The following is a 22,840-nucleotide window of genomic DNA, read 5'->3' on the forward strand; positions in this document are numbered from 1 at the left end:
GCAGGGAAGGAGGACAGGGAGAGAACTACAGGGAGGTCTTACCGTCTACATAGGTAGGGAAGGAGGACAGGGAGAGAACTAAAGGGAGGTCTTACCGTCTACATAGGTAGGGAAGGAGGACAGGGAGAGAACTACAGGGAGGTCTTACCGTCTACATAGGTAGGGAGAGAACTACAGGGAGGTCTTACCGTCTACATAGGTAGGGAAGGAGGACAGGGAGAGAACTACAGGGAGGTCTTACCGTCTACATAGGTAGGGAGAGAACTACAGGGAGGTCTTACCGTCTACATAGGTAGGGAGAGAACTAAAGGGAGGTCTTACCGTCTACATAGGTAGGGAGAGAACTACAGGGAGGTCTTACCGTCTACATAGGTAGGGAAGGAGGACAGGGAGGGAACTACAGGGAGGTCTTACCATCTACATAGGTAGGGAAGGAGGACAGGGAGGTCTTACCGTCTACATAGGTAGGGAGAGAACTACAGGGGGTCTTACCGTCTACATAGGTAGGGAGAGAACTAAAGGGGGGTCTTACCGTCTACATAGGTAGGGAAGGAACTAAAGGGAGGTCTTACCGTCTACATAGGTAGGGAGAGAACTAAAGGGGGGTCTTACCGTCTACATAGGTAGGGAAGGAACTAAAGGGAGGTCTTACCGTCTACATAGGTAAGGAGAGAACTAAAGGGAGGTCTTACCTTCTATATAGGTAAGGAGAGAACTAAAGGGAGGTCTTACCGTCTACATAGGTAGGGAGAGAACTACAGGGAGGTCTTACCGTCTCCATAGGTAGGAGAGAACTACAGGGAGGTCTTACCGTCTACATAGGTAGGGAGAGAACTACAGGGAGGTCTTACCGTCTACATAGGTAAGGAGAGAACTAAAGGGGGGTCTTACCGTCTACATAGGTAGGGAAGGAGGACAGGGAGAGAACTACAGGGAGGTCTTACAGTCTACATAGGTAGGGAGAGAACTACAGGGAGGTCTTACCGTCTACATAGGTAAGGAGAGAACTAAAGGGGGGTCTTACCGTCTACATAGGTAGGGAAGGAGGACAGGAGAGAACTACAGGGGGTCTTACCGTCTACATAGGTAAGGAGAGAACTAAAGGGGGGTCTTACCGTCTACATAGGTAGGGAGAGAACTAAAGGGAGGTCTTACCGTCTACATAGGTAAGGAGAGAACTAAAGGGAGGTCTTACTGTCTACATAGGTAGGGAGAGAACTAAAGGGGGGTCTTACCGTCTACATAGGTAGGGAGAGAACTAAAGGGGGGTCTTACTGTCTACATAGGTAGGGAAGGAGGACAGGGAGAGAACTACAGGGAGGTCTTACCGTCTACATAGGTAGGGAAGGAGGACAGGGAGAGAACTACAGGGAGGTCTTACCGTCTACATAGGTAGGGAGAGAACTACAGGGAGGTCTTACCGTCTACATAGGTAGGGAGAGAACTACAGGGAGGTCTTACCGTCTACATAGGTAAGGAGAGAACTACAGGGAGGTCTTACCGTCTACATAGGTAGGGAGAGAACTACAGGGAGGTCTTACCGTCTACATAGGTAGGGAGAGAACGAAAGGGAGGTCTTACCGTCTACATAGGTAGGGAGAGAACTACAGGGAGGTCTTACCGTCTACATAGGTAGGGAGAGAACTACAGGGAGGTCTTACCGTCTACATAGGTAAGGAGAGAACTAAAGGGGGGTCTTATCTTCTACATAGGTAGGGAAGGAGGACAGGGAGAGAACTACAGGGAGGTCTTACCGTCTACATAGGCAGGGAAGGAGGACAGGGAGAGAACTACAGGGAGGTCTTACCGTCTACATAGGTAGGGAAGGAGGACAGGGAGAGAACTAAAGGGAGGTCTTACCGTCTACATAGGTAGGGAAGGAGGACAGGGAGAGAACTACAGGGAGGTCTTACCGTCTACATAGGTAGGGAGAGAACTACAGGGAGGTCTTACCGTCTACATAGGTAGGGAAGGAGGACAGGGAGAGAACTACAGGGAGGTCTTACCGTCTACATAGGTAGGGAGAGAACTACAGGGAGGTCTTACCGTCTACATAGGCAGGGAGAGAACTAAAGGGAGGTCTTACCGTCTACATAGGTAGGGAGAGAACTACAGGGAGGTCTTACCGTATACATAGGTAGGGAGAGAACTAAAGGGAGGTCTTACCGTCTACATAGGTAGGGAGAGAACTACAGGGAGGTCTTACCGTCTACATAGGTAGGAGAGAACTACAGGGAGGTCTTACCGTCTACATAGGTAGGGAGAGAACTACAGGGGGTCTTATCTTCTACATAGGTAGGGAGAGAACTAAAGGAGGTCTTCTATCTTCTACATAGGTAGGGAAGGAGGACAGGGAGAGAACTAAAGGGAGGTCTTACCGTCTACATAGGTAGGGAGAGAACTAAAGGGAGGTCTTCTATCTTCTACATAGGTAGGGAAGGAGGACAGGGAGAGAACTAAAGGGAGGTCTTATCTTCTACATAGGTAGGGAAGGAGGACAGGGAGAGAACTAAAGTGAGGTCTTATCTTCTACATAGGTAGGGAAGGAGGACAGGGAGAGAACTAAAGGGGGGTCTTACCGTCTACATAGGTAGGGAGAGAACTACAGGGGGGTCTTATCTTCTACATAGGTAGGGAGAGAACTAAAGGGGGTCTTATCTTCTACATAGGTAGGGAGAGAACTAAAGGGGGTCTTACCGTCTACATAGGTAGGGAGAGAACTACAGGGGGTCTTATCTTCTACATAGGTAGGGAGAGAACTAAAGGGGGTCTTACCGTCTACATAGGTAGGGAAGGAGGACAGGAGAGAGAACTAAAGGGGGTCTTATCTTCTACATAGGTAGGGAAGGAGGACAGGGAGAGAACTAAAGGGGGGCCTTACCGTCTACATAGGTAGGGAGAGAACTAAAGGGAGGTCTTACCGTCTACATAGGTAGGGAGAGAACTATAGGGAGGTCTTACCGTCTACATAGGTAGGGAGAGAACTACAGGGAGGTCTTACCGTCTACATAGGTAGGAAGAGAACTACAGGGAGGTCTTACCGTCTACATAGGTAGGGAAGGAGGACAGGGAGGTCTTACCGTCTACATAGGTAGGGAGAGAACTACAGGGAGGTCTTACCGTCTACATAGGTAGGGAGAGAACTACAGGGAGGTCTTACCGTCTACATAGGTAGGGAGAGAACTACAGGGAGGTCTTACCGTCTACATAGGTAGGGAGAGAACTACAGGGAGGTCTTACCGTCTACATAGGTAGGGAGAGAACTAAAGGGGGTCTTACCGTCTACATAGGTAGGGAAGGAGGACAGGGAGAGAACTAAAGGGGGGTCTTACCGTCTACATAGGTAGGGAGAGAACTACAGGGAGGTCTTACCGTCTACATAGGTAGGGAGAGAACTACAGGAGGTCTTACCGTCTACATAGGTAGGGAGAGAACTAAAGGGAGGTCTTACCGTCTACATAGGTAGGGAAGGAGGACAGGGAGAGAACTACAGGGAGGTCTTACCGTCTACATAGGTAGGGAGAGAACTACAGGGAGGTCTTACCGTCTACATAGGTAGGGAGAGAACTACAGGGAGGTCTTACCGTCTACATAGGTAGGGAGAGAACTAAAGGGAGGTCTTACCGTCTACATAGGTAGGGAGAGAACTACAGGGAGGTCTTACCGTCTACATAGGTAGGGAGAGAACTACAGGGAGGTCTTACCGTCTACATAGGTAGGGAGAGAACTACAGGGGGGTCTTATCTTCTACATAGGTAGGGAGAGAACTAAAGGGAGGTCTTCTATCTTCTACATAGGTAGGGAAGGAGGACAGGGAGAGAACTAAAGGGAGGTCTTACCGTCTACATAGGTAGGGAGAGAACTAAAGGGAGGTCTTCTATCTTCTACATAGGTAGGGAAGGAGGACAGGGAGAGAACTAAAGGGAGGTCTTATCTTCTACATAGGTAGGGAAGGAGGACAGGGAGAGAACTAAAGGGAGGTCTTATCTTCTACATAGGTAGGGAAGGAGGACAGGGAGAGAACTAAAGGGGGGTCTTACCGTCTACATAGGTAGGGAGAGAACTACAGGGGGGTCTTATCTTCTACATAGGTAGGGAGAGAACTAAAGGGGGGTCTTATCTTCTACATAGGTAGGGAGAGAACTAAAGGGGGGTCTTACCGTCTACATAGGTAGGGAGAGAACTACAGGGGGGTCTTATCTTCTACATAGGTAGGGAGAGAACTAAAGGGGGGTCTTACCGTCTACATAGGTAGGGAAGGAGGACAGGGAGAGAACTAAAGGGGGTCTTATCTTCTACATAGGTAGGGAAGGAGGACAGGGAGAGAACTAAAGGGGGGCCTTACCGTCTACATAGGTAGGGAGAGAACTAAAGGGGGGTCTTACCGTCTACATAGGTAGGGAAGGAGGACAGGGAGAGAACTAAAGGGGGGTCTTATCTTCTACATAGGTAGGGAAGGAGGACAGGGAGAGAACTAAAGGGGGGCCTTACCGTCTACATAGGTAGGGAGAGAACTAAAGGGAGGTCTTACCGTCTACATAGGTAGGGAGAGAACTACAGGGAGGTCTTACCGTCTACATAGGTAGGGAGAGAACTACAGGGAGGTCTTACCGTCTACATAGGTAGGAAGAGAACTACAGGGAGGTCTTACCGTCTACATAGGTAGGGAATGAGGACAGGGAGGTCTTACCGTCTACATAGGTAGGGAGAGAACTACAGGGAGGTCTTACCGTCTACATAGGTAGGGAGAGAAATACAGGGAGGTCTTACCGTCTACATAGGTAGGGAGAGAACTAAAGGGGGTCTTACCGTCTACATAGGTAGGGAAGGAGGACAGGAGAGAACTAAAGGGGGTCTTACCGTCTACATAGGTAGGGAGAGAACTACAGGGAGGTCTTACCGTCTACATAGGTAGGGAGAGAACTACAGGGAGGTCTTACCGTCTACATAGGTAGGGAGAGAACTACAGGGAGGTCTTACCGTCTACATAGGTAGGGAAGGAGGACAGGGAGAGAACTACAGGGAGGTCTTACCGTCTACATAGGTAGGGAAGGAGGACAGGGAGAGAACTACAGGGAGGTCTTACCGTCTACATAGGTAGGGAAGGAGGACAGGGAGAGAACTACAGGGAGGTCTTACCGTCTACATAGGTAGGGAGAGAACTACAGGGAGGTCTTACCGTATACATAGGTAGGGAGAGAACTAAAGGGAGGTCTTACCGTCTACATAGGTAGGGAGAGAACTACAGGGAGGTCTTACCGTCTACATAGGTAGGGAGAGAACTACAGGGAGGTCTTAACGTCTACATAGGTAGGGAGAGAACTACAGGGGGGTCTTATCTTCTACATAGGTAGGGAGAGAACTAAAGGGAGGTCTTCTATCTTCTACATAGGTAGGGAAGGAGGACAGGGAGAGAACTAAAGGGAGGTCTTACCGTCTACATAGGTAGGGAGAGAACTAAAGGAGGTCTTCTATCTTCTACATAGGTAGGGAAGGAGGACAGGAGAGAACTAAAGGGAGGTCTTATCTTCTACATAGGTAGGGAAGGAGGACAGGGAGAGAACTAAAGGGAGGTCTTATCTTCTACATAGGTAGGGAAGGAGGACAGGGAGAGAACTAAAGGGGGGTCTTACCGTCTACATAGGTAGGGAGAGAACTACAGGGGGGTCTTATCTTCTACATAGGTAGGGAGAGAACTAAAGGGGGGTCTTATCTTCTACATAGGTAGGGAGAGAACTAAAGGGGGGTCTTACCGTCTACATAGGTAGGGAGAGAACTACAGGGGGGTCTTATCTTCTACATAGGTAGGGAGAGAACTAAAGGGGGGTCTTACCGTCTACATAGGTAGGGAAGGAGGACAGGGAGAGAACTAAAGGGGGGTCTTATCTTCTACATAGGTAGGGAAGGAGGACAGGGAGAGAACTAAAGGGGGGCCTTACCGTCTACATAGGTAGGGAGAGAACTAAAGGGAGGTCTTACCGTCTACATAGGTAGGGAGAGAACTACAGGGAGGTCTTACCGTCTACATAGGTAGGGAGAGAACTACAGGGAGGTCTTACCGTCTACATAGGTAGGAAGAGAACTACAGGGAGGTCTTACCGTCTACATAGGTAGGGAAGGAGGACAGGGAGGTCTTACCGTCTACATAGGTAGGGAGAGAACTACAGGGAGGTCTTACCGTCTACATAGGTAGGGAGAGAACTACAGGGAGGTCTTACCGTCTACATAGGTAGGGAGAGAACTACAGGGAGGTCTTACCGTCTACATAGGTAGGGAGAGAACTACAGGGAGGTCTTACCGTCTACATAGGTAGGGAGAGAACTAAAGGGGGTCTTACCGTCTACATAGGTAGGGAAGGAGGACAGGGAGAGAACTAAAGGGGGGTCTTACCGTCTACATAGGTAGGGAGAGAACTACAGGGAGGTCTTACCGTCTACATAGGTAGGGAGAGAACTACAGGGAGGTCTTACCGTCTACATAGGTAGGGAGAGAACTAAAGGGAGGTCTTACCGTCTACATAGGTAGGGAAGGAGGACAGGGAGAGAACTACAGGGAGGTCTTACCGTCTACATAGGTAGGGAGAGAACTACAGGGAGGTCTTACCGTCTACATAGGTAGGGAGAGAACTACAGGGAGGTCTTACCGTCTACATAGGTAGGGAGAGAACTACAGGGGGGTCTTATCTTCTACATAGGTAGGGAGAGAACTAAAGGGAGGTCTTCTATCTTCTACATAGGTAGGGAAGGAGGACAGGGAGAGAACTAAAGGGAGGTCTTACCGTCTACATAGGTAGGGAGAGAACTAAAGGGAGGTCTTCTATCTTCTACATAGGTAGGGAAGGAGGACAGGGAGAGAACTAAAGGGAGGTCTTATCTTCTACATAGGTAGGGAAGGAGGACAGGGAGAGAACTAAAGGGAGGTCTTATCTTCTACATAGGTAGGGAAGGAGGACAGGGAGAGAACTAAAGGGGGGTCTTACCGTCTACATAGGTAGGGAGAGAACTACAGGGGGGTCTTATCTTCTACATAGGTAGGGAGAGAACTAAAGGGGGGTCTTATCTTCTACATAGGTAGGGAGAGAACTAAAGGGGGGTCTTACCGTCTACATAGGTAGGGAGAGAACTACAGGGGGGTCTTATCTTCTACATAGGTAGGGAGAGAACTAAAGGGGGGTCTTACCGTCTACATAGGTAGGGAAGGAGGACAGGGAGAGAACTAAAGGGGGTCTTATCTTCTACATAGGTAGGGAAGGAGGACAGGAGAGAACTAAAGGGGGCCTTACCGTCTACATAGGTAGGGAGAGAACTAAAGGGAGGTCTTACCGTCTACATAGGTAGGGAGAGAACTACAGGAGGTCTTACCGTCTACATAGGTAGGGAGAGAACTACAGGGAGGTCTTACCGTCTACATAGGTAGGAAGAGAACTACAGGGAGGTCTTACCGTCTACATAGGTAGGGAAGGAGGACAGGAGGTCTTACCGTCTACATAGGTAGGGAGAGAACTACAGGGAGGTCTTACCGTCTACATAGGTAGGGAGAGAACTACAGGGAGGTCTTACCGTCTACATAGGTAGGGAGAGAACTAAAGGGGGTCTTACCGTCTACATAGGTAGGGAAGGAGGACAGGGAGAAACTAAAGGGGGGGTCTTACCGTCTACATAGGTAGGAGAGAACTACAGGGAGGTCTTACCGTCTACATAGGTAGGGAGAGAACTACAGGGAGGTCTTACCGTCTACATAGGTAGGGAAGGAGGACAGGGAGAGAACTACAGGGAGGTCTTACCGTCTACATAGGTAGGGAAGGAGGACAGGGAGAGAACTACAGGGAGGTCTTACCGTCTACATAGGTAGGGAAGGAGGACAGGGAGAGAACTACAGGGAGGTCTTACCGTCTACATAGGTAGGGAGAGAACTACAGGGAGGTCTTACCGTATACATAGGTAGGGAGAGAACTAAAGGGAGGTCTTACCGTCTACATAGGTAGGGAGAGAACTACAGGGAGGTCTTACCGTCTACATAGGTAGGGAGAGAACTACAGGGAGGTCTTAACGTCTACATAGGTAGGGAGAGAACTACAGGGGGGTCTTATCTTCTACATAGGTAGGGAGAGAACTAAAGGGAGGTCTTCTATCTTCTACATAGGTAGGGAAGGAGGACAGGGAGAGAACTAAAGGGAGGTCTTACCGTCTACATAGGTAGGGAGAGAACTAAAGGGAGGTCTTCTATCTTCTACATAGGTAGGGAAGGAGGACAGGGAGAGAACTAAAGGGAGGTCTTATCTTCTACATAGGTAGGGAAGGAGGACAGGGAGAGAACTAAAGGGAGGTCTTATCTTCTACATAGGTAGGGAAGGAGGACAGGGAGAGAACTAAAGGGGGGTCTTACCGTCTACATAGGTAGGGAGAGAACTACAGGGGGGTCTTATCTTCTACATAGGTAGGGAGAGAACTAAAGGGGGTCTTATCTTCTACATAGGTAGGAGAGAACTAAAGGGGGTCTTACCGTCTACATAGGTAGGGAGAGAACTACAGGGGGTCTTATCTTCTACATAGGTAGGGAGAGAACTAAAGGGGGTCTTACCGTCTACATAGGTAGGGAGAGAACTACAGGAGGTCTTACCGTCTACATAGGTAGGGAGAGAACTACAGGGAGGTCTTACCGTCTACATAGGTAGGGAAGGAGGACAGGGAGAGAACTACAGGGAGGTCTTACCGTCTACATAGGTAGGGAAGGAGGACAGGGAGAGAACTACAGGGAGGTCTTACCGTCTACATAGGTAGGGAAGGAGGACAGGGAGAGAACTACAGGGAGGTCTTACCGTCTACATAGGTAGGGAGAGAACTACAGGGAGGTCTTACCGTATACATAGGTAGGGAGAGAACTAAAGGGAGGTCTTACCGTCTACATAGGTAGGGAGAGAACTACAGGAGGTCTTACCGTCTACATAGGTAGGGAGAGAACTACAGGAGGTCTTAACGTCTACATAGGTAGGGAGAGAACTACAGGGGGTCTTATCTTCTACATAGGTAGGGAGAGAACTAAAGGAGGTCTTCTATCTTCTACATAGGTAGGGAAGGAGGACAGGAGAGAACTAAAGGGAGGTCTTACCGTCTACATAGGTAGGGAGAGAACTAAAGGGAGGTCTTCTATCTTCTACATAGGTAGGGAAGGAGGACAGGGAGAGAACTAAAGGGAGGTCTTATCTTCTACATAGGTAGGGAAGGAGGACAGGGAGAGAACTAAAGGGAGGTCTTATCTTCTACATAGGTAGGGAAGGAGGACAGGAGAGAACTAAAGGGGGTCTTACCGTCTACATAGGTAGGAGAGAACTACAGGGGGTCTTATCTTCTACATAGGTAGGGAGAGAACTAAAGGGGGTCTTATCTTCTACATAGGTAGGGAGAGAACTAAAGGGGGTCTTACCGTCTACATAGGTAGGGAGAGAACTACAGGGGGGTCTTATCTTCTACATAGGTAGGGAGAGAACTAAAGGGGGGTCTTACCGTCTACATAGGTAGGGAAGGAGGACAGGGAGAGAACTAAAGGGGGGTCTTATCTTCTACATAGGTAGGGAAGGAGGACAGGGAGAGAACTAAAGGGGGCCTTACCGTCTACATAGGTAGGAGAGAACTAAAGGGAGGTCTTACCGTCTACATAGGTAGGGAGAGAACTACAGGGAGGTCTTACCGTCTACATAGGTAGGGAGAGAACTACAGGGAGGTCTTACCGTCTACATAGGTAGGAAGAGAACTACAGGGAGGTCTTACCGTCTACATAGGTAGGGAAGGAGGACAGGGAGGTCTTACCGTCTACATAGGTAGGGAGAGAACTACAGGGAGGTCTTACCGTCTACATAGGTAGGGAGAGAACTACAGGAGGTCTTACCGTCTACATAGGTAGGGAGAGAACTACAGGGAGGTCTTACCGTCTACATAGGTAGGGAGAGAACTACAGGGAGGTCTTACCGTCTACATAGGTAGGGAGAGAACTAAAGGGGGTCTTACCGTCTACATAGGTAGGGAAGGAGGACAGGAGAGAACTAAAGGGGGTCTTACCGTCTACATAGGTAGGGAGAGAACTACAGGAGGTCTTACCGTCTACATAGGTAGGGAGAGAACTACAGGGAGGTCTTACCGTCTACATAGGTAGGGAGAGAACTAAAGGGAGGTCTTACCGTCTACATAGGTAGGGAAGGAGGACAGGGAGAGAACTACAGGGAGGTCTTACCGTCTACATAGGTAGGGAGAGAACTACAGGGAGGTCTTACCGTCTACATAGGTAGGGAGAGAACTACAGGAGGTCTTACCGTCTACATAGGTAGGGAGAGAACTACAGGGGGGTCTTATCTTCTACATAGGTAGGGAGAGAACTAAAGGGAGGTCTTCTATCTTCTACATAGGTAGGGAAGGAGGACAGGGAGAGAACTAAAGGGAGGTCTTACCGTCTACATAGGTAGGGAGAGAACTAAAGGGAGGTCTTCTATCTTCTACATAGGTAGGGAAGGAGGACAGGGAGAGAACTAAAGGGAGGTCTTATCTTCTACATAGGTAGGGAAGGAGGACAGGGAGAGAACTAAAGGGAGGTCTTATCTTCTACATAGGTAGGGAAGGAGGACAGGGAGAGAACTAAAGGGGGGTCTTACCGTCTACATAGGTAGGGAGAGAACTACAGGGGGGTCTTATCTTCTACATAGGTAGGGAGAGAACTAAAGGGGGGTCTTATCTTCTACATAGGTAGGGAGAGAACTAAAGGGGGTCTTACCGTCTACATAGGTAGGGAGAGAACTACAGGGGGGTCTTATCTTCTACATAGGTAGGGAGAGAACTAAAGGGGGGTCTTACCGTCTACATAGGTAGGGAAGGAGGACAGGGAGAGAACTAAAGGGGGGTCTTATCTTCTACATAGGTAGGGAAGGAGGACAGGGAGAGAACTAAAGGGGGCCTTACCGTCTACATAGGTAGGGAGAGAACTAAAGGAGGTCTTACCGTCTACATAGGTAGGGAGAGAACTACAGGGAGGTCTTACCGTCTACATAGGTAGGGAGAGAACTACAGGGAGGTCTTACCGTCTACATAGGTAGGAAGAGAACTACAGGGAGGTCTTACCGTCTACATAGGTAGGGAAGGAGGACAGGGAGGTCTTACCGTCTACATAGGTAGGGAGAGAACTACAGGGAGGTCTTACCGTCTACATAGGTAGGGAGAGAACTACAGGGAGGTCTTACCGTCTACATAGGTAGGGAGAGAACTACAGGAGGTCTTACCGTCTACATAGGTAGGGAGAGAACTACAGGGAGGTCTTACCGTCTACATAGGTAGGGAGAGAACTAAAGGGGGTCTTACCGTCTACATAGGTAGGGAAGGAGGACAGGGAGAGAACTAAAGGGGGGTCTTACCGTCTACATAGGTAGGGAGAGAACTACAGGGAGGTCTTACCGTCTACATAGGTAGGGAGAGAACTACAGGGAGGTCTTACCGTCTACATAGGTAGGGAGAGAACTAAAGGGAGGTCTTACCGTCTACATAGGTAGGGAAGGAGGACAGGGAGAGAACTACAGGGAGGTCTTACCGTCTACATAGGTAGGGAGAGAACTACAGGGAGGTCTTACCGTCTACATAGGTAGGGAGAGAACTACAGGGAGGTCTTACCGTCTACATAGGTAGGGAGAGAACTAAAGGGAGGTCTTACCGTCTACATAGGTAGGGAGAGAACTACAGGGAGGTCTTACCGTCTACATAGGTAGGGAGAGAACTACAGGGAGGTCTTACCGTCTACATAGGTAGGGAGAGAACTACAGGGGGGTCTTATCTTCTACATAGGTAGGGAGAGAACTAAAGGGAGGTCTTCTATCTTCTACATAGGTAGGGAAGGAGGACAGGGAGAGAACTAAAGGGAGGTCTTACCGTCTACATAGGTAGGGAGAGAACTAAAGGGAGGTCTTCTATCTTCTACATAGGTAGGGAAGGAGGACAGGGAGAGAACTAAAGGGAGGTCTTATCTTCTACATAGGTAGGGAAGGAGGACAGGGAGAGAACTAAAGGGAGGTCTTATCTTCTACATAGGTAGGGAAGGAGGACAGGGAGAGAACTAAAGGGGGGTCTTACCGTCTACATAGGTAGGGAGAGAACTACAGGGGGGTCTTATCTTCTACATAGGTAGGGAGAGAACTAAAGGGGGGTCTTATCTTCTACATAGGTAGGGAGAGAACTAAAGGGGGTCTTACCGTCTACATAGGTAGGGAGAGAACTACAGGGGGGTCTTATCTTCTACATAGGTAGGGAGAGAACTAAAGGGGGTCTTACCGTCTACATAGGTAGGGAAGGAGGACAGGGAGAGAACTAAAGGGGGGTCTTATCTTCTACATAGGTAGGGAAGGAGGACAGGGAGAGAACTAAAGGGGGGCCTTACCGTCTACATAGGTAGGGAGAGAACTAAAGGGGGTCTTACCGTCTACATAGGTAGGGAAGGAGGACAGGGAGAGAACTAAAGGGGGGTCTTATCTTCTACATAGGTAGGGAAGGAGGACAGGGAGAGAACTAAAGGGGGGCCTTACCGTCTACATAGGTAGGGAGAGAACTAAAGGGAGGTCTTACCGTCTACATAGGTAGGGAGAGAACTACAGGAGGTCTTACCGTCTACATAGGTAGGGAGAGAACTACAGGGAGGTCTTACCGTCTACATAGGTAGGAAGAGAACTACAGGGAGGTCTTACCGTCTACATAGGTAGGGAAGGAGGACAGGGAGGTCTTACCGTCTACATAGGTAGGGAGAGAACTACAGGGAGGTCTTACCGTCTACATAGGTAGGGAGAGAACTACAGGGAGGTCTTACCGTCTACATAGGTAGGGAGAGAACTACAGGGAGGTCTTACCGTCTACATAGGTAGGGAGAGAACTACAGGGAGGTCTTACCGTCTACATAGGTAGGGAGAGAACTACAGGGGGGTCTTACCGTCTACATAGGTAGGGAAGGAGGACAGGGAGAGAACTAAAGGGGGGTCTTACCGTCTACATAGGTAGGGAGAGAACTACAGGGAGGTCTTACCGTCTACATAGGTAGGGAGAGAACTACAGGGAGGTCTTACCGTCTACATAGGTAGGGAGAGAACTAAAGGGAGGTCTTACCGTCTACATAGGTAGGGAAGGAGGACAGGAGAGAACTACAGGGAGGTCTTACCGTCTACATAGGTAGGGAGAGAACTACAGGGAGGTCTTACCGTCTACATAGGTAGGGAGAGAACTACAGGGAGGTCTTACCGTCTACATAGGTAGGGAGAGAACTAAAGGGAGGTCTTACCGTCTACATAGGTAGGGAGAGAACTACAGGGAGGTCTTACCGTCTACATAGGTAGGGAGAGAACTACAGGGAGGTCTTACCGTCTACATAGGTAGGGAGAGAACTACAGGGGGGTCTTATCTTCTACATAGGTAGGGAGAGAACTAAAGGGAGGTCTTCTATCTTCTACATAGGTAGGGAAGGAGGACAGGGAGAGAACTAAAGGGAGGTCTTACCGTCTACATAGGTAGGGAGAGAACTAAAGGGAGGTCTTATCTTCTACATAGGTAGGGAAGGAGGACAGGGAGAGAACTAAAGGGAGGTCTTATCTTCTACATAGGTAGGGAAGGAGGACAGGGAGAGAACTAAAGGGGGTCTTACCGTCTACATAGGTAGGGAGAAACTACAGGGGGTCTTATCTTCTACATAGGTAGGGAGAGAACTAAAGGGGGTCTTATCTTCTACATAGGTAGGGAGAGAACTAAAGGGGGTCTTACCGTCTACATAGGTAGGAGAGAACTACAGGGGGTCTTATCTTCTACATAGGTAGGGAGAGAACTAAATGTGGGTCTTACCGTCTACATAGGTAGGGAAGGAGGACAGGGAGAGAACTAAAGGGGGTCTTATCTTCTACATAGGTAGGGAAGGAGGACAGGAGAGAACTAAAGGGGGGCCTTACCGTCTACATAGGTAGGGAGAGAACTAAAGGGGGGTCTTACCGTCTACATAGGTAGGGAAGGAGGACAGGGAGAGAACTAAAGGGGGGTCTTATCTTCTACATAGGTAGGGAAGGAGGACAGGGAGAGAACTAAAGGGGGGCCTTACCGTCTACATAGGTAGGGAGAGAACTAAAGGGAGGTCTTACCGTCTACATAGGTAGGGAGAGAACTACAGGGAGGTCTTACCGTCTACATAGGTAGGGAGAGAACTACAGGGAGGTCTTACCGTCTACATAGGTAGGAAGAGAACTACAGGGAGGTCTTACCGTCTACATAGGTAGGGAAGGAGGACAGGGAGGTCTTACCGTCTACATAGGTAGGGAGAGAACTACAGGGAGGTCTTACCGTCTACATAGGTAGGGAGAGAACTACAGGGAGGTCTTACCGTCTACATAGGTAGGGAGAGAACTACAGGGAGGTCTTACCGTCTACATAGGTAGGGAGAGAACTACAGGGAGGTCTTACCGTCTACATAGGTAGGGAGAGAACTACAGGGAGGTCTTACCGTCTACATAGGTAGGGAGAGAACTACAGGGAGGTCTTACCGTCTACATAGGTAGGAAGAGAACTACAGGGAGGTCTTACCGTCTACATAGGTAGGGAAGGAGGACAGGGAGGTCTTACCGTCTACATAGGTAGGGAGAGAACTACAGGGAGGTCTTACCGTCTACATAGGTAGGGAGAGAACTACAGGGAGGTCTTACCGTCTACATAGGTAGGGAGAGAACTACAGGGAGGTCTTACCGTCTACATAGGTAGGGAGAGAACTACAGGGAGGTCTTACCGTCTACATAGGTAGGGAGAGAACTAAAGGGGGTCTTACCGTCTACATAGGTAGGGAAGGAGGACAGGGAGAGAACTAAAGGGGGTCTTACCGTCTACATAGGTAGGGAGAGAACTACAGGGAGGTCTTACCGTCTACATAGGTAGGGAGAGAACTACAGGGAGGTCTTACCGTCTACATAGGTAGGGAGAGAACTAAAGGGAGGTCTTACCGTCTACATAGGTAGGGAAGGAGGACAGGGAGAGAACTACAGGGAGGTCTTACCGTCTACATAGGTAGGAGAGAACTACAGGGAGGTCTTACCGTCTACATAGGTAGGGAGAGAACTACAGGGAGGTCTTACCGTCTACATAGGTAGGGAGAGAACTAAAGGGAGGTCTTACCGTCTACATAGGTAGGGAGAGAACTACAGGAGGTCTTACCGTCTACATAGGTAGGGAGAGAACTACAGGGAGGTCTTACCGTCTACATAGGTAGGGAGAGAACTACAGGGGGGTCTTATCTTCTACATAGGTAGGGAGAGAACTAAAGGGAGGTCTTCTATCTTCTACATAGGTAGGGAAGGAGGACAGGGAGAGAACTAAAGGGAGGTCTTACCGTCTACATAGGTAGGGAGAGAACTAAAGGGAGGTCTTATCTTCTACATAGGTAGGGAAGGAGGACAGGGAGAGAACTAAAGGGAGGTCTTATCTTCTACATAGGTAGGGAAGGAGGACAGGGAGAGAACTAAAGGGGGGTCTTACCGTCTACATAGGTAGGGAGAGAACTACAGGGGGGTCTTATCTTCTACATAGGTAGGGAGAGAACTAAAGGGGGGTCTTATCTTCTACATAGGTAGGGAGAGAACTAAAGGGGGGTCTTACCGTCTACATAGGTAGGGAGAGAACTACAGGGGGGTCTTATCTTCTACATAGGTAGGGAGAGAACTAAATGTGGGTCTTACCGTCTACATAGGTAGGGAAGGAGGACAGGGAGAGAACTAAAGGGGGTCTTATCTTCTACATAGGTAGGGAAGGAGGACAGGGAGAGAACTAAAGGGGGGCCTTACCGTCTACATAGGTAGGGAGAGAACTAAAGGGGGGTCTTACCGTCTACATAGGTAGGGAAGGAGGACAGGGAGAGAACTAAAGGGGGGTCTTATCTTCTACATAGGTAGGTAAGGAGGACAGGGAGAGAACTAAAGGGGGCCTTACCGTCTACATAGGTAGGGAGAGAACTAAAGGGAGGTCTTACCGTCTACATAGGTAGGGAGAGAACTACAGGGAGGTCTTACCGTCTACATAGGTAGGGAGAGAACTACAGGGAGGTCTTACCGTCTACATAGGTAGGAAGAGAACTACAGGGAGGTCTTACCGTCTACATAGGTAGGGAAGGAGGACAGGGAGGTCTTACCGTCTACATAGGTAGGGAGAGAACTACAGGGAGGTCTTACCGTCTACATAGGTAGGGAGAGAACTACAGGAGGTCTTACCGTCTACATAGGTAGGGAGAGAACTACAGGGAGGTCTTACCGTCTACATAGGTAGGGAGAGAACTACAGGGAGGTCTTACCGTCTACATAGGTAGGGAGAGAACTAAAGGGGGTCTTACCGTCTACATAGGTAGGGAAGGAGGACAGGGAGAGAACTAAAGGGGGGTCTTACCGTCTACATAGGTAGGGAGAGAACTACAGGGAGGTCTTACCGTCTACATAGGTAGGGAGAGAACTACAGGGAGGTCTTACCGTCTACATAGGTAGGGAGAGAACTACAGGGAGGTCTTACCGTCTACATAGGTAGGGAAGGAGGACAGGGAGAGAACTACAGGGAGGTCTTACCGTCTACATAGGTAGGGAAGGAGGACAGGGAGAGAACTACAGGGAGGTCTTACCGTCTACATAGGTAGGGAAGGAGGACAGGGAGAGAACTACAGGGAGGTCTTACCGTCTACATAGGTAGGGAGAGAACTAAAGGGAGGTCTTACCGTCTACATAGGTAGGGAAGGAGGACAGGGAGAGAACTACAGGGAGGTCTTACCGTCTACATAGGTAGGGAAGGAGGCGAGGCTTCTCCTGGACTGTAGGTAGAGAAGAGAGACAGAGAACATGTTACTGATGGCGGGTCACACAGACATGGTCATCATAATACTGTCATAACATGTGACATTTAAACGTTTCAACAGATTTAGAAAAAATCCCCAACTAAAACCTTTTATTATAGTATCACAGAACAACTACTGACAGGCCACGATCATCATAAAGTGAAAATTACGTACCTAACGCAACAATGCTGTACGTAGGAGACATGCATCTTTCTAAATATTTGCCACAGATATAATAATCATAACAGTAATAATAATAATGTAATAATGTAAAGCTCTCCACACGTCATCATTGTTAACAGTTGGGAAAATGGCAGAGTGTGAGACAGGGAAGAGACACCAGCGAAGTCCTGTAATGGCAGAGTGTGAGACAGGGAAGAGACACCAGCGAAGTCCTGTAATGGCAGAGTGTGAGACAGGGAAGAGACACCAGCGAAGTCCTGTAATGGCAGAGTGTGAGACAGGGAAGAGACACCAGTGAAGTCCTGTAATGGCAGAGTGTGAGACAGGGAAGAGACACCAGCGAAGTCCTGTAATGGCAGAGTGTGAGACAGGGAAGAGACACCAGCGAAGTCCTGTAATGGCAGAGTGTGAGACAGGGAAGAGACACCAGCGAAGTCCTGTAATGGCAGAGTGTGAGACAGGGAAGAGACACCAGTGAAGTCCTGTAATGGCAGAGTGTGAGACAGGGAAGAGACACGAGTGAAGTCCTGTAATGGCAGAGTGTGAGACAGGGAAGAGACACCAGTGAAGTCCTGTAATGGCAGAGTGTGAGACAGGGAAGAGACACCAGTGAAGTCCTGTAATGGCAGAGTGTGAGACAGGGAAGAGACACCAGTGAAGTCCTGTAATGGCAGAGTGTGAGACAGGAAGAGACACCAGCGAAGTCCTGTAATGGCAGAGTGTGAGACAGGAAGAGACAGCAGCGAAGTCCTGTAATGGCAGAGTGTGAGACAGGAAGAGACACCAGTGAAGTCCTGTAATGGCAGAGTGTGAGACAGGAAGAGACACCAGTGAAGTCCTGTAATGGCAGAGTGTGAGACAGGGAAGAGACAGCAGCGAAGTCCTGTAATGGCAGAGTGTGAGACAGGGAAGAGACACCAGTGAAGTCCTGTAATGGCAGAGTGTGAGACAGGGAAGAGACAGCAGCGAAGTCCTGTAATGGCAGAGTGTGAGACAGGGAAGAGACAGCAGCGAAGTCCTGTAATGGCAGAGTGTGAGACAGGGAAGAGACAGCAGCGAAGTCCTGTAATGGCAGAGTGTGAGACAGGGAAGAGACAGCAGCGAAGTCCTGTAATGGCAGAGTGTGAGACAGGGAAGAGACAGCAGCGAAGTCCTGTAATGGCAGAGTGTGAGACAGGGAAGAGACAGCAGCGAAGTCCTGTAATGGCAGAGTGTGAGACAGGGAAGAGACAGCAGTGAAGTCCTGTAATGGCAGAGTGTGAAACAGGGAAGAGACAGCAGCGAAGTCCTGTAATGGCAGAGTGTGAGACAGGGAAGAGACAGCAGCGAAGTCCTGTAATGGCAGAGTGTGAGACAGGGAAGAGACACCAGTGAAGACCTGTAATGGCAGAGTGTGAGACAGGGAAGCGACACCAGTGAAGTCCTGTAATGGCAGAGTGTGAGACAGGGAAGAGACACCAGTGAAGTCCTGTAATGGCAGAGTGTGAGACAGGGAAGCGACAGCAGCGAAGTCCTGTAATGGCAGAGTGTGAGACAGGAAGAGACACCAGTGAAGTCCTGTAATGGCAGAGTGTGAGACAGGGAAGAGACACCAGCGAAGTCCTGTAATGGCAGAGTGTGAGACAGGGAAGAGACACCAGCGAAGTCCTGTAATGGCAGAGTGTGAGACAGGGAAGAGACAGCAGCGAAGTCCTGTAATGGCAGAGTGTGAGACAGGGAAGAGACAGCAGCGAAGTCCTGTAATGGCAGAGTGTGAGACAGGGAAGAGACAGCAGCGAAGTCCTGTAATGGCAGAGTGTGAGACAGGGAAGAGACAGCAGCGAAGTCCTGTAATGGCAGAGTGTGAGACAGGGAAGAGACAGCAGCGAAGTCCTGTAATGGCAGAGTGTGAGACAGGGAAGAGACACCAGTGAAGTCCTGTAATGGCAGAGTGTGAGACAGGGAAGAGACACCAGTGAAGTCCTGTAATGGCAGAGTGTGAGACAGGGAAGCGACAGCAGCGAAGTCCTGTAATGGCAGAGTGTGAGACAGGGAAGAGACACCAGTGAAGTCCTGTAATGGCAGAGTGTGAGACAGGGAAGAGACACCAGTGAAGTCCTGTAATGGCAGAGTGTGAGACAGGGAAGAGACAGCAGCGAAGTCCTGTAATGGCAGAGTGTGAGACAGGAAGAGACACCAGTGAAGTCCTGTAATGGCAGAGTGTGAGACAGGGAAGAGACACCAGTGAAGTCCTGTAATGGCAGAGTGTGAGACAGGGAAGAGACAGCAGCGAAGTCCTGTAATGGCAGAGTGTGAGACAGGGAAGAGACACCAGTGAAGTCCTGTAATGGCAGAGTGTGAGACAGGGAAGAGACACCAGTGAAGTCCTGTAATGGCAGAGTGTGAGACAGGGAAGCGACAGCAGCGAAGTCCTGTAATGGCAGAGTGTGAGACAGGGAAGAGACACCAGTGAAGTCCTGTAATGGCAGAGTGTGAGACAGGGAAGAGACACCAGTGAAGTCCTGTAATGGCAGAGTGTGAGACAGGGAAGAGACAGCAGCGAAGTCCTGTAATGGCAGAGTGTGAGACAGGGAAGAGACACCAGTGAAGTCCTGTAATGGCAGAGTGTGAGACAGGGAAGAGACACCAGTGAAGTCCTGTAATGGCAGAGTGTGAGACAGGGAAGAGACAGCAGCGAAGTCCTGTAATGGCAGAGTGTGAGACAGGGAAGAGACAGCAGCGAAGTCCTGTAATGGCAGAGTGTGAGACAGGGAAGAGACAGCAGTGAAGTCCTGTAATGGCAGAGTGTGAAACAGGGAAGAGACAGCAGCGAAGTCCTGTAATGGCAGAGTGTGAGACAGGGAAGAGACAGCAGCGAAGTCCTGTAATGGCAGAGTGTGAGACAGGGAAGAGACACCAGTGAAGACCTGTAATGGCAGAGTGTGAGACAGGGAAGCGACACCAGTGAAGTCCTGTAATGGCAGAGTGTGAGACAGGGAAGAGACACCAGTGAAGTCCTGTAATGGCAGAGTGTGAGACAGGGAAGCGACAGCAGCGAAGTCCTGTAATGGCAGAGTGTGAGACAGGGAAGAGACACCAGTGAAGTCCTGTAATGGCAGAGTGTGAGACAGGGAAGAGACACCAGCGAAGTCCTGTAATGGCAGAGTGTGAGACAGGGAAGAGACACCAGCGAAGTCCTGTAATGGCAGAGTGTGAGACAGGGAAGAGACAGCAGCGAAGTCCTGTAATGGCAGAGTGTGAGACAGGGAAGAGACAGCAGCGAAGTCCTGTAATGGCAGAGTGTGAGACAGGGAAGAGACAGCAGCGAAGTCCTGTAATGGCAGAGTGTGAGACAGGGAAGAGACAGCAGCGAAGTCCTGTAATGGCAGAGTGTGAGACAGGGAAGAGACAGCAGCGAAGTCCTGTAATGGCAGAGTGTGAGACAGGGAAGAGACACCAGTGAAGTCCTGTAATGGCAGAGTGTGAGACAGGGAAGAGACACCAGTGAAGTCCTGTAATGGCAGAGTGTGAGACAGGGAAGCGACAGCAGCGAAGTCCTGTAATGGCAGAGTGTGAGACAGGGAAGAGACACCAGTGAAGTCCTGTAATGGCAGAGTGTGAGACAGGGAAGAGACACCAGTGAAGTCCTGTAATGGCAGAGTGTGAGACAGGGAAGAGACAGCAGCGAAGTCCTGTAATGGCAGAGTGTGAGACAGGAAGAGACACCAGTGAAGTCCTGTAATGGCAGAGTGTGAGACAGGGAAGAGACACCAGTGAAGTCCTGTAATGGCAGAGTGTGAGACAGGGAAGAGACAGCAGCGAAGTCCTGTAATGGCAGAGTGTGAGACAGGGAAGAGACACCAGTGAAGTCCTGTAATGGCAGAGTGTGAGACAGGGAAGAGACACCAGTGAAGTCCTGTAATGGCAGAGTGTGAGACAGGGAAGCGACAGCAGCGAAGTCCTGTAATGGCAGAGTGTGAGACAGGGAAGAGACACCAGTGAAGTCCTGTAATGGCAGAGTGTGAGACAGGAAGAGACACCAGTGAAGTCCTGTAATGGCAGAGTGTGAGACAGGAAGAGACAGCAGCGAAGTCCTGTAATGGCAGAGTGTGAGACAGGGAAGAGACACCAGTGAAGTCCTGTAATGGCAGAGTGTGAGACAGGAAGAGACACCAGTGAAGTCCTGTAATGGCAGAGTGTGAGACAGGGAAGCGACAGCAGCGAAGTCCTGTAATGGCAGAGTGTGAGACAGGGAAGAGACACCAGTGAAGTCCTGTAATGGCAGAGTGTGAGACAGGGAAGAGACACCAGTGAAGTCCTGTAATGGCAGAGTGTGAGACAGGGAAGAGACAGCAGCGAAGTCCTGTAATGGCAGAGTGTGAGACAGGGAAGAGACACCAGTGAAGTCCTGTAATGGCAGAGTGTGAGACAGGGAAGAGACACCAGTGAAGTCCTGTAATGGCAGAGTGTGAGACAGGGAAGAGACAGCAGCGAAGTCCTGTAATGGCAGAGTGTGAGACAGGGAAGAGACACCAGTGAAGTCCTGTAATGGCAGAGTGTGAGACAGGAAGAGACACCAGTGAAGTCCTGTAATGGCAGAGTGTGAGACAGGGAAGCGACAGCAGCGAAGTCCTGTAATGGCAGAGTGTGAGACAGGGAAGAGACACCAGTGAAGTCCTGTAATGGCAGAGTGTGAGACAGGGAAGAGACACCAGCGAAGTCCTGTAATGGCAGAGTGTGAGACAGGGAAGAGACAGCAGCGAAGTCCTGTAATGGCAGAGTGTGAGACAGGGAAGAGACAGCAGCGAAGTCCTGTAATGGCAGAGTGTGAGAAAGGGAAGAGACACCAGCGAAGTCCTGTAATGGCAGAGTGTGAGACAGGGAAGAGACACCAGCGAAGTCCTGTAATGGCAGAGTGTGAGACAGGGAAGAGACAGCAGCGAAGTCCTGTAATGGCAGAGTGTGAGACAGGGAAGAGACACCAGCGAAGTCCTGTAATGGCAGAGTGTGAGACAGGGAAGAGACACCAGTGAAGTCCTGTAATGGCAGAGTGTGAGACAGGGAAGAGACAGCAGCGAAGTCCTGTAATGGCAGAGTGTGAGACAGGGAAGAGACACCAGTGAAGTCCTGTAATGGCAGAGTGTGAGACAGGGAAGAGACAGCAGCGAAGTCCTGTAATGGCAGAGTGTGAGACAGGGAAGAGACACCAGCGAAGTCCTGTAATGGCAGAGTGTGAGACAGGGAAGAGACACCAGTGAAGTCCTGTAATGGCAGAGTGTGAGACAGGGAAGAGACACCAGTGAAGTCCTGTAATGGCAATACTTTGAGAAGGTAAATGAGAAGGTGGAATTGTGCAACAGTGACAGTAGAGGTGATACAGTGACAGTACAGGTAATACAGTGGCAGTAGAGGTGATACAGTGGCAGTACAGGTGATACAGTGGCAGTAGAGGTAATACAGTGGCAGTAGAGGTGATACAGTGGCAGTACAGGTAATACAGTGGCAGTAGAGGTGATACAGTGGCAGTACAGGTAATACAGTGGCAGTACAGGTGATACAGTGGCAGTACAGGTAATACAGTGGCAGTAGAGGTGATACAGTGGCAGTAGAGGTAATACAGTGGCAGTACAGGTAATACAGTGGCAGTACAGGTAATACAGTGGCAGTACAGGTGATACAGTGGCAGTACAGGTAATACAGTGGCAGTAGAGGTGATACAGTGACAGTACAGGTGATACAGTGGCAGTACAGGTAATACAGTGGCAGTAGAGGTGATACAGTGGCAGTACAGGTAATACAGTGGCAGTAGAGGTGATACAGT

General features: G+C 49.7%; 1 protein-coding gene across 1 annotated transcript in view; it reads right to left on the reverse strand.

Moving 5' to 3' along the window:
* The window catches only part of LOC115121831 (amyloid-beta A4 precursor protein-binding family A member 1-like), an 83,182-nt gene that overhangs the window by 51,419 nt on the left and 8,923 nt on the right, over positions 1-22,840 (reverse strand). Inside the window, exon 3 of the mRNA XM_065026852.1 lies at positions 16,794-16,833. Coding sequence (XP_064882924.1) covers positions 16,794-16,833 — 40 coding nt within the window. The remainder of the gene's footprint in view (positions 1-16,793; positions 16,834-22,840) is intronic.

Source organism: Oncorhynchus nerka, linkage group LG13 (genome assembly GCF_034236695.1).
Source record: "Oncorhynchus nerka isolate Pitt River linkage group LG13, Oner_Uvic_2.0, whole genome shotgun sequence".
Lineage (NCBI taxonomy): Eukaryota > Metazoa > Chordata > Actinopteri > Salmoniformes > Salmonidae > Oncorhynchus > Oncorhynchus nerka.